The sequence below is a fragment of the Fistularia commersonii genome, chromosome 33 (genome assembly GCF_037954325.1).
Source record: "Fistularia commersonii isolate RoL2024-O1a breed Wild chromosome 33, RoL_Fcom_v1.0, whole genome shotgun sequence".
NCBI lineage: Eukaryota > Metazoa > Chordata > Actinopteri > Syngnathiformes > Fistulariidae > Fistularia > Fistularia commersonii.
The window spans coordinates 5,672,892-5,688,483 of NC_141316.1; the positions used below are offsets into that span (position 1 = coordinate 5,672,892).

Sequence of the window (15,592 nt, forward strand, 5' to 3'; positions counted from 1 at the left end):
GTTTCACAGTGGTGTAATCTGCGGTTTGTTTTATAGTGTTGCAATGCCATGCCACTTTGTCCAAAGAGGAACACTTCAGTAGATGATATGCATCTTTTATCTCGACAAGAGGCTGACGGGGTTTTTTTTATCTCATTCACAGTCAGGTGTTGTGTCTGGAATAGCGTAGCTAAGGTCACGGAAGCCACAAAATTGACACATCGCTGAAATATGGGATTTTTTTTTTTTTTGAACCAGCAGCACACGGAGGCATAATCGATTGCTCACAGCGAGCGTCAAATGTCCAGATGGAAGCGGCTGCGATAATTATTGTTATTGACATGATTATCACACGTTACAAGTTTTGGAAATACCGATTTAACAATGGACACAACGGGGGGGAGTTTTATAATCGCGTTTCGTGAAAGTCTACACGATGACATCACTTTAAACATCGAATTACCGGCGACTAGATGGAAGACTGTTGGCTTAGCACCTTCCAAACAATACCCCCTCACTTGTGCGATTGTTCCAGGTTTAATTTCTCATGTAAAAATTTTGCGGAGCGATCCGTGTTTATTTTCTGTCGGACCCCTTTCCTTTGCTTATCCAACTTTATATCTTTCCTGTCGTTTCCTCGCAGCTCTTGAGTGACACGTTGCCAAACACATGCTTCTCATTTTGCCCCAAAGAGTTTGTCCGTTAGAGGAAAACACTGTTGCTCGGCGTTGACAATTTGCTATGACATAACTTCAAAAACGCCCCCGGGGCTCGGTCACTTTGTCTGCAAATTTTAACGCCCCTCACCTTTCCAACCCCAAACCGCTGTACTTCAGGGTTTAGCTAAAACCACTAAAATTAGATCAAATAATCGAGGGATGGAAACGATCCAAATAAAATAATAGTCATAAGTAAGAGAAAGAAATGGTCCACTTCCTTTCCCAGCTCTGTTTGAACAGGTGAGGGAAACTGCAAGCTAGGCCTCGTCCACACAACTGCAGCCGCCTCAGACAATGGGTCGGGTCCAAGGCAAACAAGGACCGTGCCGATTCACAAAAGGAAGATAATCATTTGAAAACCAAAAAAAACGGGAGTCCCCGGGATCTCTCCGTGTTTGAGGGAATAGTGAAAAGCGATGATAATACTTTACAGTTTGCTGCGGGGAAAGGGGAAACTTGCAGACCCGATGCCGTGTTTTCCCACCCACATGCTGTAATGGAACAAGAAACCGACTCCTTCCGTCCCTTGCAGACGGCAGTTGTCCCGACAGAAACGTATCTGGCTGTATTTGTTCGCACAAGGGGGGGGCGGCAAGCTAAATATATCCAGCCTTTCATCTTGATTTTTTTTAATTTTTATTTTGAAATGACTATTTTTCAGCTAGTCTTTGCTTTGCTTTGTCAGCCTTGAAAGAATGTAAACCCTTGATGTGGGCGAAAACAAGTCATCACGCCAACAGAGTACTGGTGGTAGAAGGTTGACCCGCGGTTTTCGGAGTTGGACTGATAACAGCGAAGGGGTTTAAATTAAGATTTTTCGGTACCGCTCTTGTTTAGTCAAAGTACGGTTGTTCTTCTTCCCTTGGGACGGTTTGTTCGGACATGTGTGCACCACCAAGCCGGGGTCCTGATCAACCAACTGGCCCCCAATCAGACAGAGGCCAAGTAACGGTGGCGGTCTTGGTCGGATGACTAATGAATCCCGTTGTGGTCTACGGCGTGAAGGCGAGCCGGCTTCGAGCTGACCTTTACCCGAAAGGAGTTTTGCGCAATTTAAGACTCAACCAGCTCCTGTACGCAGGCGATAAGTGCTCGATCTCCTGTTCTGAGGCTACATGAAGGTAGCAAGTCCAATTCTGCGAGTCCTTTTTTGATCACGTTAGCTTTAATATACGGAAATTGAATTTTCCTTTCTTTGGCGACCAAAAACCCCAACGGCTCTGACCCATGATCGGAGCAAACGCTGTCTCGTGGCCTTTTATTCACTTATTCACTCAAAAGTATCCCGGCAGGAAACAGAACCAGCCAAAGGGGAAAGTGCGACAAAGCAGCAACTCATCTAGGGATGCAGAGTGAAGCAAAAAACCCATAGATGATGTTCATTTATTTATTTTTATTTGTTCAATTATCCTCACGGTTGCTGGACCGCCTATCCCAGAGGTCATTGGGCGAGAAGAGGAGTTCAATCTGGAGCAGTCGCCAGTCGATCACAGGGCCACGTCTAGAAACATACAACCATTCATTCCCTCATTTATACCTCAAAAAGAGACATACAATAAATTTTTCCAGATTTTCTACTGATAGTTTCATGGGTGGACATATTCTTTTGGCATTCCTAGAATTTTGATTTTTAGTTTCATTTTTCATTTTTATTTTTTATTTCAAATCTCTTGAGGCAAGTAACAGATAAAGAGGTCTATCCCCACAGTAAAGAAAATTGTCTTAGAGGCAGGGAAACTCTTTTTATTCAAACCATTTTCCTCTCACTTTGTTCAGTCCGTCATCCATATTCAGAGTCCGGTTTGGCAAAGAGCACAGACTTGGATGAATGATGCATGATGGGAAAATCCTTGGTATTCCCTCACCGTATTTCTCTCGGCTAAACAATCACCTCCCGACAGCAGCGATAACACACCGCAGAGTATGATCTCAATGCCGAGTTCCATAATTCATTCAAAACAATTATAAGGACTTAAAATAAACAACGGTATTCTTAAATGACACAATGATTATCTCAAATGTAATTTCTTATTTTCCCTCCGTGCTCCAGATAAATTGCGCAAATGTAGAAAGCAACAAAGTAGCAAAGGCAAGACAAAGGTAGTTCTGTTTATTACTGTATTTCTAGACGTCGCTCTCAGACGGAGCTCCTGTGCTGGGAACTAATAGAACTTGAATTTAACAGGCGTAACCGAGTCGGTGTTTAGTCTTCTTTCTCTCACCGGCTCCGAACTGAAGAAGCAAACTTCAAACGTTCAGCATCATTACTTAGTAGTCTTAATTGGGCCGTTTATGTTGTTTAGCCTCTCGTCGAATATTACCTTCTAAATCAGGACATGAGATAATAGTGAAATGTCGTTTTATGTCTGGCCTCACTCATTAAACCGCTGTTTTACAGACAGCTGTAAAAAGGATGAATTGAATTTTGATGAAAGCTTCAGTGGACGAGATGAAAGCAATACGACGCCGTGAACTGATGTAGGAGAAATAAATATACAACGCCGGCCGGTTGCATTACGTCTAGTGTTGTTGCGTCGGTCGCTCGGCACCTAAAACAACATTAGGTCCCTTTAAACTTAATTCCAAGTCAACTTAATTTTGTTAAGAGGCATCCAGTCCCTCTACTCATTTCCCATGTGTCATCTCTTCCCTAAATAACACGACCTGCTGACCTGGCCACATCTTGCCGGATGTCAAATTGCCACAAGCGCACACACACACACAAAATATACACATGCAATCAGCATAGAGGAAATGAAATATCTCCCAGGAGAGCTCTATTTTTCCCCCCCCTTTTTTTTTTTTTTTTTTTTTTTTTATATAAACGGACCAGTTTTTGGCAGTGGCCTCCTCGGGACCAGGACCTATTTCCTCAGGCTTCTGGCTTTTCACTGAGACCTGCTGTCATCTCAGCAGTGCACGTGCACCGACCGCTGATGAAGTGACGTGTTGATACACAGCAACACGCAATCACCTCTTTAACATTTGTAATACATGACGAAAAAAATCCGTGTTCCAGATTAAATGTGTTCTTTGGCAATCCTCCATATCAAGGGAGTACAGCTGTTCTGTAACCAATACAATACATTGTAATAATGAGGATTATTCTCATTAATGTTTTTATTATGATTCCAATCATCAGTTGCGATAAAGATGCAATTCCATGCTTGAGACCAAGAAAAAAAAATTGTGTTTGTTTTCTTTGTTTCCATGAACTCAATGAGATACAAATGTATATACACGCACAGACACACACACATATATACAGTATTAATACTGTCTGGTTCATTATCTTGTCTTTTATGGGTCGAGCAGTGTGTGTTTGTGCATGCAGCAACAAAGTAGCAAAGGCAACACACACACACACACGCACACACACACACACACACACACACACACACACACACACACGATGGGTTAATTGAAGAGAAAGAATTTCCCCATGGGGCATTAATAAAGGATAGATTATTATATGGTGATTAATTCAACACTGATCTAGCGTTTCGTCTTTTCTCTGTTTTAGGTCTGGCAGTGTGAAGAATCACTGGGATGAAATCTACTACTTTGTGGAGAACTTAGCTGAGAAATTTAAAAGGTAAGATTGACATCTGCAAAGACACCGGACTAAAGTCACTCACTGCATTGAGCACCTGCAGCCATACCACAACTACAACTTCCACCCAGAGTTATATGAGCTTTATACTGTAACATTTGGAGAGTTGTGCGGTTGTAATTCTGTGGACAAGAAAGCACATCGTTACCTCCGTGCTGAGCTTCCTGAAGTCCCGCTGTGAGGATCTCCAAAGAGAAATCCACACAGTCAACGGTCGACCCTCATGAAGTAAAATAAAACCTTGTTCCTATCTCCGACTGAACATCTGTGAAATCACTGAGTATTAATCCTGATGTGTCCTTTCGTGTTGGAAGGGGGAGAGATTTAGGCTCTGAAATGACGAGATCTTTCTATTGTCTTTCACTTCATGAGTGTCATACACAGGACAGCAGAAAATAAAATGGGCTCGTCAACATCACTCGGTGACTGAATAAAAATAATCTTTGAAATGGAAATTTTGTATTATGAGTGGACTACATATAAATATCTCCAATTATTGTAAGCATATATAATATTTTTTTTCAAAAGATGGTCATATTAATGTGCTCTCATGAAATAGAGCACTAACAATTCCCATCACCAATGCACCTTTAAGAATTACAGTAAATAGTCCAATTTTAATTGGTACTGATTTTACATTGATAACATTGCTAAATAATTCAAACCAACCACAACACCAATGATCAAGAAAGGCTGTGTTAAATCATTACAAATGTATTATCTAGAGATTATAAGGTAATTTCAAGTTTAATTTTTTCCTACTTTAGTGGGCAGAGAACGCCCAGTCTTAATATGATGTCAATGAGTCAGACGAGTCAAACATAAAAAAGGATGAATACAAAATGTAATGGAGCGCACAGGAAATGAGGTCGCGCTTTTGCGTGCTTGTAATGAGTGTGGCAGCAGTTACTGGAACCATTTCAAAAAATGGGTTCAATAAACTTAAGGAAAGTTCATTTTATTGCGGTCAATCTGGAAATAGGGAAAGTTGTGTTCGGCTTTACAAAGCTTATCAATTGAGAAAACGGAGTCGAGGGGGAAAATATGCCAGTTTGCATGGGGTCACTTTTTATCAAGCAAAGTATAATGTTAAATCAGCAAGCTCCTTATTATAACAAATACAAACCATTAACTTGGTTTATCAGTTCCCTCTCACTGCGTTTTTTTTTTTGTCTTTTTTAAAAGGAAAAGCTGAGCTAATCACAACACCACTAAGGAATGCCAGAAAGTCAAAATGTATTTGTTTAACAGCGTTTCAGTTGAAGAAAAGCCACACTTTCAAAGAAATATGCGTTTTCTGGACTTGCTGCGTATTTCCGACCCTTCACTTTGATTGGTTGTTCCGTTGCACGCTCGCCTGCTCTAATTGGCTGCGGTTCTGGCCATTCGCAACGGTTGGTATGAGTGTCACCCTGCAGCTGGTGCTCCTGGAAACCTAAAAATGAGGTGTTGATGACTAGACCCATTTCTTTGGCCTGAGCATCCAGCATTGCCAGACAACACATACTGTGTATAGAATGCAGGGCTCGGGTGAAATACCTTCACCCGTGAGAAACTGCAGAAAACTGCAGCAGCTAAGAAAAGTAGAAAGTCGAGGTGCTCGATGCAAGTCTCCCGACAGCATCTCAACACCTGCTAATCCTTGTAAACAGGGAAACACCGACACCATAAAATAACAATTTATGTAAAATGTCAAGACAAATAGCCTCACCCGATGGTTCGGCTTATCGAAGACATGCATTCAATGAAGCGTGTATTTTTCATTGAGTCTTGACATGCGAGGAAATATAATATGAAACAATAAGAATATTTCAACAAACCACTACATCTGTCCAACATGGGTGGTCAAGTATTTCCTGCAGTGTTTCTCCCCCCCCTCCGCCCCATAACGACAGCTAAGTAAGTATTCCTTTTTATGAAAAACACACCCATTAGCAATATATTACACAAGTGTAGATGTTTCATTGTAAATGATTCCTTTCATGATATACTTTATAATGCAATAATCACAAACCGCAAGCTTTGCCACATCTGGAGATCGGCAACTTATTTTGAGTTGCATAACATATCTCAGGCTCAAGTCAACCATTGGATTCAATTCTGTCTTAGCAGTGGAAGTTGTTCCAATGCCGAAGTAACCTCAGTGGAATTTGGGTAGTGTTTTAAAGGAAGAAAAAAAATTATTCGATATCCCATAACTGAGAATTTAGCATTTTGGTGTGCTGTTCTCAGAGCCAGAAATGCCCAAGTTTGGGAGGGTGGAGAGGATACGGCTTCAGTGCGCATATACATACAGTATGTGTGTTCCTTGGTACTAAAGAGCAGATGTCTACTGAAATAACCGCCAATCCCAGATTTAGACTCAATTACAAACGCAACGCTGTGCTTAGCAAGCATCGAAATAAGGAACTGGGAGCGTCAAAGTCTTGCACAAATGTTTCATGTTAGGAGCCAGCGGCATCACGTAATAAAAATGTTGATTTTTAGATGATTCAGAATTGGCCCGCTCATTCTTTAAACAAATTTTCAACAATTTGTTAAAAATGAAGGAAACATTTTAAAAATAAGTAGCCCAAAGTCCATGTGTATCTACCAGTTACTTTACAGCTGTGATAAGTCAATTATTTTGATTTTTTTTGGAATATCTAGATCTCTTACACTGCCTGTGGTGCAAGTTGGGAGATCAGGCTCTGTGGTAATAGTTGTTACTCTTAGTCTTCAACACATCTTGTAACTATTAACCAGGTGGCAAGTTGACAGGTTGACTTTATTATGACGCTTTTTCTCACTGCTCTTTTTCAGTCCCATGTTGAGGATGTCATTTATCACGTTTTCCTCCCGAGCGTCCACCATCTTGAAACTCACCGAGAGCAGGTGAGCTGAACCGGTGAATGTGCGATAATGACGGTCGCTGTGCAAGTCAAACTTTATGACGTACATCCGAGCACATGCCGCAGTGGCCCCTCTCACGCAAAAAGAGAGAATCTGCAGAAACTTAACTTAAACTGTCATTACTGAGTGGAAGCAGATGCTCCAAATGGACACGCAGATGAAAAGTAACCCATCTGGCAATGTAGATGTTCCTACATGAAATAGCTTAAAATTTCTATAAGGCAGTTACAAAAGGAGTAATTACAATTACACAAATCAGGGAAAAGAAGGGAATGCATTCAGATTGTCTCAAAGAATTCTATCCGGGCCTTACAGAGTGGACATCAGAAAGGGGCTGAACGCTCTGAAAAAAGAGATCCCTGGCGGAGACACGTTCATGAACCTCGGGCTACAGAAGGTACGGTCAGAGCAACAGAACGTCAGGCTTCGCCTCTCAAACACGTTTCAAAAATGTAATTTTTCTTTCCTCTCTTTCTGTCAAAGGCAAATGAGCAAATACTCCAGGAGAACTTCGGTGAGGGCCAGATGACTCGCTTCAACCAGTGTTTATTTTAACCCCCCCCCCCTCACTCAAATATGCTGAGAGTGTATTTGCATTTTTCCAGGCACGGCCAGCGTGATCATTGCACTGACAGACGGGGAGCTGCAGGAACATCAGCTCACAAGTGCACAGCTAGAGGTAGCAGAATTCCAGGGAGGCGCCGGTGAGCCGCCTCTTTTCCCTGTCCATTCAATTCCGTTTTCCCCAACAGGCAAACCGAGCCAGAACTCTGGGAGCGATCGTGTACTGTGTTGGAGTCAAAGACTTCAATGAGACACAGGTGAGGCCAGGGAAATAAGTACATTATATAGGGCAGATTTTTTTTTTTTTTACTTACACTATATTCCATCTACATCTGGTTCAAAGTAAGACAAACAAGTTTTGGAATCACTATAAATCAACATGAGCCAGATTCACACCATCCAACAGGCAGCAAACAGCATTCTGTGTTACCCAGTGTCATTTGGAAGTGTAATATTTCCTGAAATCCACAAGCACCTTTACAAATAAGAACCACTGATGGTGTCAGTGAATCACCGCTGTGCAATGTGTCGGGTTGTGTGAGACGCTAGGATTTATACCTGATGTCTCACTTCCTTCGCAGCTGGCCACCATTGCGGACACCATCGAACATGTGTTTCCTGTCCTAGGCGGCTTCCATGCCCTGCAGGGAGTCATTAATTCGGTAAGTGAACTTGTCTCTGAAAATGTCTCCAAAGTACAAATATGACCCCTCCCAAAAAAAAAAAAAAAAAAAAAAAAAAAACTTCCTTGTTTATTTTTTTTGCCCATCATGCTAGAAATAGCACTCACACCATCCTGTCTGAATGACATAAGACTTGAGTCCAGTCTGGTTTGTGTCAAAGTAGTTTGACTAATTTCCTGAGTTGTGAAGAAATCTCAAAGCCCAAAATATTTTGACTGCCATCATTTGTCAGCAAATAGACAAAATTTCATGTCTATTGGGAAAATTGTTTAATTATAAATCAGATAAATGAAGGGACACACATCACATTAGTAACCAGAAAAAGACAATATCCCTCTTATGAACCAAGACTTGAACCCAAGTCTGGATAGCCACCATGAAAAATGATACAAAACAGGGTACTTGGACTTTCATTTTATTCACAGAACTATTTATAGTTAGTCAGAACGGTTACATCCAACCTCAGAGAGGGGAAGCAACATAGAAATAAGTGTAATTTAATAATTGAGGAAAACCTGCAAAATGAAGTGCAGAGTTACAATTACAAGGAAAAGGGGGCAGGTTGGCTGCTGTACAAATCAGTCCTCATGAGGAGGAGCATTCCACAGGTAGTACAACAAAATCTGCATTACCTGAAACAGGAGGAGAAACAAATGTTCAGCAACCCCAAAAACGCACAGTATCAGCCATATGGGGAAGTTCTGTTATCCAGGTCACGGTGAATTCTTGTCATAGCAACTACACTTTCATTTCTCACACCTCCTCCGAGAGGCAAACCCATCAGCCTGAGCAACCACACGGTGCACTATGACCCTTGGCGCGCTGCACATCAGCCGCCATCTTGGCCGGTTTTGTCCAGCTTTAAGGAAGTCAACACATGATTATTGGCCGCAGTTGATTGACTGCAGGTGTTCTGATTGACAACACAGAACACCTGCATGATGATTTGAAATCCAGATGAGGGCGTCGGCCATTACAAACAGCAACTATGGACGCCCCCTTCTGGAGCCAGCCATGGAGATGAGGCACCGGGAGCTGTGGGTAGAGAGTGAAAGAACAGGATTCAAGCGGCCAAAATGAGTTCCCTCCGCAAAGGAAGCTTGCAGTGTTGGGCCTCTGCATCGAGAGGATCCCCGTGACCCAACTCCAGATAAAACAGCATATTTTGAATAAATCAACAACATCCCTATATCGGGAAAAAATGGCTTTATGCTGTAGTTGGGTGAAAACAGCCATCGCTCGCTCCACAGCTGTCCTGAAATCTGCGGATGCTGATTCGCTAGAGCTTTGTTGACGAAAGAATCTGGAAATCTGATGGATCTTACAGGAACCGTCTCCCATATTCAAGCATCTGTGACCAATCACATCTTCCTGTGTGCTATGTCAACCTTATGGATATGACACAGAACAGTAAAAGCAGGGGATGAGTGTGTAACCGTTTATGATCCAGTGAACTGCTGATCCTCAATACTTCATGGAATATTTTTTCAGCTGAAAGTTGAGCTTAATTCTCGTGTTCAGATGAATGCATATTTTAAGCAACCATTTGTTTGATTCAGCTGAAAATCATTAAAATCCTTTCCTTTTTTACATACATATATATACATATATTCAAGATTCAAAGCATTTATTGTCACATGCACAATGTAGAGACGTCGTTCCCGGTACAGCGAAATTCCTACTGGGTGAAGTTCATGACTTATATTAAACGTTATTATAAACATGAGTGGTCCCATAAACAGGACCATGAGGCATCAGGCATAAAACATGTACGCACATATGTTTACGCACACGTTATTTATATATGTTCATATCACCGTATATATGTATATATATCTGTGTGTATGTACAAACAGGTATATATATATTTGTCTGTGTATCTATATATATGTATATCTGGAAAACCACACACACACATATATATCTGCGTTATATGTACACGATATATATATATACATAGATATATATGTGTGTGTGTTTGTACACACACACATATATATATGCATACATATATACATAAATATGTACATACATTAATAATGTGTGTGTAAACATATGTATGTATATGTTTTATGCCTGATGCCATATGGTCCTAGTTATTACTATTATTAAAAAAAAAAAAAAAAAAGCCATTACTAAGCAAATATCTCATTTCATTATACGTCAAAGTACCAAATTATCTGTTTTAAGAGTGACACGGATGAGAAACTTTACCCCGGACATAAAAATGACAAGAATCCTCCTCCCGCCAGGGCCCGGTGTGTTTTCCACAGATGGTTCGAAACGACCATGACATCATGCCACATGTTTGATATCAGGATGATGAAACAGCTCCCTCTAGTTTGGCCTTAAAATCACAATGAGACTCCTCTCAGGTCTCCCTGCCGGCTGGAACCTTACAGGAAATGACCTGTTTTTGTCTGCCACTGGTTTGTCCAGAGAAGCACGCAGCTAATCCTTTATATTCACCTTTTTCTTTTTTTTTTTGTCCCACGTGTGTCTGCGTGAGTGCATTAAAAACAACTGAGCTCTTTCCGATTGTTATCTCTCTTTAGATCATCAAGAAATCCTGCATTGAGATTTTGGCAGCAGAGCCCTCAAGCGTGTGCGCAGGAGGTGAGGAGTTTCAGAAACATGCATGCCCACTTCTTCTTGCACACACAAATTAGTCATTTCATTGAACTGCTTTGATTGAAACTAATGACAATTCAAGGCAAACAAAATCCCTATACTTGGACATGTAGTACATTCCAGGAGATAAATACAAGCAATTGGAATAATATTGCAGGATCTCATTAGCAGAGCCGACCGTGAGAGAACAGCCGTGGAGAGATTGTCTGGAGCTGAGATGTTGTATCAGGCGGCATTCTTTCGTTCTCTCGTAAATAGAAGGGTCATTAAGGGGGGAGTGACCCTGAACTGTTGTTAAATAGTGGATATAAATAGATTAAAAGTTGGGTTATATCAACATTTTACACAAAAAAAAATGAGCAAACGCACGATTTTTGTTTTGCTTTGATATCTAATCTAGCTTGTCATTGAACTTGGAATAGTTTTCGCTCATTTGGAAGAAATGTTTAACATGCAGCCAACCAGTGATCATGCTATTATAAGTGTCTGTCCAGCAGTCTGCTTCTTCAGGTACACCTCCTGCATTAGAAGCAGTAGAAGTACAGAGACGGTCAGAGGGAGCTGCATTGCGCTTTTGTAGACTTAGAAAAAGCATAGACTTAGAAAAAGCAGAGAGGACCTTTGGTATTGTATGAGGAAGTCTGGAGTGGCAGAAAGAATGTTAGACTGGTGCAGGACATGTATGCTAGCTGTGAGACAGTGATGAGGTGTGCTGTAGGTGTAATGGAGAAGTTCAAGGTGGAGTTGGGGTTTCATCAGGGATCAGCTCTGAGCCCCTTCTTGTTTGCAGTGGCGATGGACAGACTGACAGATGAGGTTAGACAGGAATCTCCATGAACCATGATCTATGCAGATGACATTGTGATCTGTATTGAGCACAGGGAACAGGTTGAGAAAAATCTAGAGAGGTGGAGGCATGCTCTGGAAAGGAGAGGAATGAAGGGAACCCAGGTGGAACGGTGAGGCTACATGGAGTGGAGATTAAGAAGTTGGAGGACTTCAAGTACTTAGGGTCAACAGTGCAGAGCAATGGAGGGTGTGAAAAAGAGGTAAAGAAACGGGTTCAAGCAGATTAGGGTACTAGCCGGTGTCAGGGGCACTATGTGATAGAAGTCTATCAGCCAGAATGAAAGGAAAATTGTACAAGACAGTGGTGAGACCAGCGATGCATGGCTGTATAGCCTAGAAACAGTTACAATGTAAAGACAGGAGGCAGAGCTGGAGGTCGCAGAGATGAAGATGATAAGGTTTTCTTTGGAGTCAAATGAGTCCATCAGAGGGACAGCACGTGTTAGATGTTTTGGGGAGAAGGTCAGAGAAGCCAGACTGAGACGGTTCAGTCATGTACAGAGGAAGGATTGTGAATGTATTAGTGGACAGATGCTGGAATTGGAGCTGCCAAGCAGGAGGTCTTGAGGTAGACCAAAGAGAAGATTTATGGACGTAGTGAGAGAGGATATGAAGTTAGTCGGTGTGAGAGAGGAGGATACTGAGAATAGGGTTAGATGGAGAAGGTTGATTTGCTATGGCGACCCCTGAAGGGAAAAGCCCAAAGGAAAAGAAAATCTTTGACTTGACCTTGCTGATACTCCCGCTTTTCACATTCTTGAAATCGGTTCATTTGGGTTTCCACTGCCCAGTCCGGAGATATTTGCATGACTCACATCCACCTATTTGTGAAATCTCCATCCAACTGGGACAGAGATTTGACGAAGCGTCAAAACAAAGATTGGGGCCCAAAAATAATGACCCTGTTTTTCCCTTGACTGATTTCTCTCTCTTTCTCTTGCCTTCTGTGCCTGTAATGAAAAATAGGGAATGTGCAGTCAGTCTGGGCTGACTTATATTCTGCGTCAGGCTTCAGTTGCCCTTATGCCATTGTGCATATTGTTTTGGCAGTGAAATCCTTGATTTCACAACATCGCTCCCGGATAAGAGAACTCAAGTTCAATCAGCTGACTTTAGATTTTCCCTGTTCTCACCTGAACAAATAAAAACTGCTCTGCTTTGGAAAACACCCCCGGAGTTCACACATCGGGCTTGGATTACGCCCCATCTACCACGCTCGCTGCGAACAGAAGCCGAACAGCCTGACCTCAGAGTCAGGAGCCGTGCGCAAATTTTGCAAGGCAAAGTTCCCGAGCAGTCGATTTTCTGTCGTGTGAACAGAGTCCTTCCAAGTGGTGGTGAGGGGGAATGGCTTTCTCCACGCCAGGGACATCAACCAAGTTCTCTGCAGCTTCAAAATCAACGACACCATTACAATCAGTAAGTATACCCTTCCTTTCTTGTCTCCGTTTTCGGGCTGTGGCTCTAACATCTCATTATTAAATCAAATAATGATATTCTTTGTGAAGCTTCTTATACCCATGACAACATGAAGCCAATATTTTTATGGCGCCTAAGCACAACGGAGTTGTCTGATGACACTTTCCATGTAGATCAGGTCTGGACTCTAAAATGGTCTGCAGAAACCCAATAGTCCCTTGTGAGCAAGCACAGAAACCTCGATGCATTAGGCCTTCTGTCTCCACCGGTCAGCGAGGGAGAGGGACAGAGACTTATAGCAAAGGACAGGCACAAATGAATATTCACAAAAGAAATAACAATGGTGGACGCCTGGTAAGATCGCTGAAGATCAAACCTCAAAGCCAGGGACTCAGGAAAAGATACGAAGTTACAATCAGGCATCGATGAATGGACATTTCTTCAAGATATAATGCCGTCTGGCAACTTAGGGCTTAATAGGTTGGTGAGAAGGATTTAAAGTCCTGCTCTGAAGTGCACGGGAAGCGATACACCCACCAGAGAGCAGTGTAGTGGTCAGAGATTACTGCCAAGTTACGAGTTCGGCATTCGGTTTCGGGCAACAGATAGAGACACCAGAAGAGACGGCAGCGGTCTGCGTGCCCGGATAAATACATGGAAGCTGCTCCCTGGTTACGCTGACGCCATGTTGTCTTCTTCTTCTCTGTTTTTTTTTTGCCGCTCGCACCAGAGCGCTTTCGTAACATCGACCCCCCAAGACATTAGGTGGTACTGCTCCGTTTGCAGAATTTGGCTACACATCCACAACGCTACCCAAAAAAAAAAAAAACAGGATTATGCTGGAAATGAATGGTGTATGCGTATTTTTAATCCTCCATGAAGATAAGCATGATAATATTCAGGAAATTAGAGGGGAAAGGCATAAAATAGATAAATTGATAAATTAGAGGCAGAATTTTTGAACACCTACCCAACCTGATTTTTTTTTTTTCTTTCATCGCATAATCAAGAAAAAAATTTAATATCATTACCTTTTAAATCAAACTATAGGTTTGGTCTTGAAACTTAAAGTGTCATTAGAATAACTGGAAAAAAATGTGAAAAGATATGGTCTCCATATGGCAGAGAAGCGCCTCAATCCAAAAGCACACAATGTTGGAAAGTATGATGGATGAATACGGAGAAAAATCTTTGCAGTATTTGCTTCTAATCCAGCGGAATCGGCCGAGCTGAGACCGGGTGGAGGTAAGAGGATAGACATTCATCAAAATGTTTTATTATCCCCGCAGATGTAAAGCCGGCCAATGTAGAGCACACGTTCTTACTGTGTCCGGCGCCTGTCATCGATGAAGTTGGCAAGTAAGTGTTTGGCTTCCACGTGCGTTACCGCTCACGTTTTTTTCCCCGCGCGCACGGAATCATATCTGCGGACGTGTCTTTGTGCTTTATGAAGGCCTGCCATAGATTAGCTACTTTAAATCCGCATTCCTGTTCTCTAGATCCCGGTGCAGCTTAGAGTAATTTAAGGAGCTCTGTAGCCGTGCCAACACATGCAGTGGTAAAGCCTCCGTGCGTTCGCGCCGCTTCTGTCCTGAGCCGGGACGACCGGAGCCACGCAAACAAAATGCAGGCGATTCCTTCTCGACTGCATTTCACAAATGCAATTTGATTTAGGCTTTGTGATGACAGGTTGCCGAACAACGAGACACGAAATGCGTTGTTGTTTTTCTCTTTTTCGTCGATCGAAAATGTTTTTTTCATCCCCCCCCGTGTATTTATTTCAACTGTTGTGACACACATTTTGCAGCTTAAGAGTCAGCGAGAATGAGAGTGGTTATTGGGTGGTCCTGCGCGTGCAGATTGTTATCCTGTCCTCTTAAGTACAAAAAAATGATGCTCATTAAACTTTAAGTCAGTATCAGCGATATAACACCCCGTGTATTCAGTCGCATTGCTCAGCCTGCTTCGCTCTGGATGTTTTCACTTTGCCGACTCCAGCAAATGAAGATAATCTAACTTCAGATCAAACCGTATCGGCTTCCTGCCACCCAGCAGAGACTTCCTTACTTGTTCTTCGGCTGTGAAAACATCCAACGTGTTTCCTGTTGGATTACGGTAAAGGTGTGGCACGTTCCGCTTTGCAGCGGGAGGTCCCTGGTTTGATTCTGACAGAAGGCCTTCCTGCGCGGAGTTTGCATAGTCCATCAGCGTCGGGTTTCCTCCGGGTTTTCCGGTTTCCTCCG

The 15,592-nt window shown here is 42.3% G+C and overlaps 1 protein-coding gene across 1 annotated transcript in view; it reads left to right on the forward strand.

Annotated features, from left to right (window-relative positions):
• antxr1c (ANTXR cell adhesion molecule 1c) overlaps window positions 1-15,592 on the forward strand; it is a 40,719-nt gene that overhangs the window by 8,077 nt on the left and 17,050 nt on the right. Inside the window, exons 2-11 of the mRNA XM_086140613.1 lie at window positions 4,222-4,293; window positions 7,114-7,185; window positions 7,519-7,600; window positions 7,687-7,717; window positions 7,809-7,882; window positions 7,956-8,024; window positions 8,349-8,429; window positions 11,006-11,066; window positions 13,251-13,349; window positions 14,639-14,708. Coding sequence (XP_085996739.1) covers window positions 4,222-4,293; window positions 7,114-7,185; window positions 7,519-7,600; window positions 7,687-7,717; window positions 7,809-7,882; window positions 7,956-8,024; window positions 8,349-8,429; window positions 11,006-11,066; window positions 13,251-13,349; window positions 14,639-14,708 — 711 coding nt within the window. The remainder of the gene's footprint in view (window positions 1-4,221; window positions 4,294-7,113; window positions 7,186-7,518; window positions 7,601-7,686; window positions 7,718-7,808; window positions 7,883-7,955; window positions 8,025-8,348; window positions 8,430-11,005; window positions 11,067-13,250; window positions 13,350-14,638; window positions 14,709-15,592) is intronic.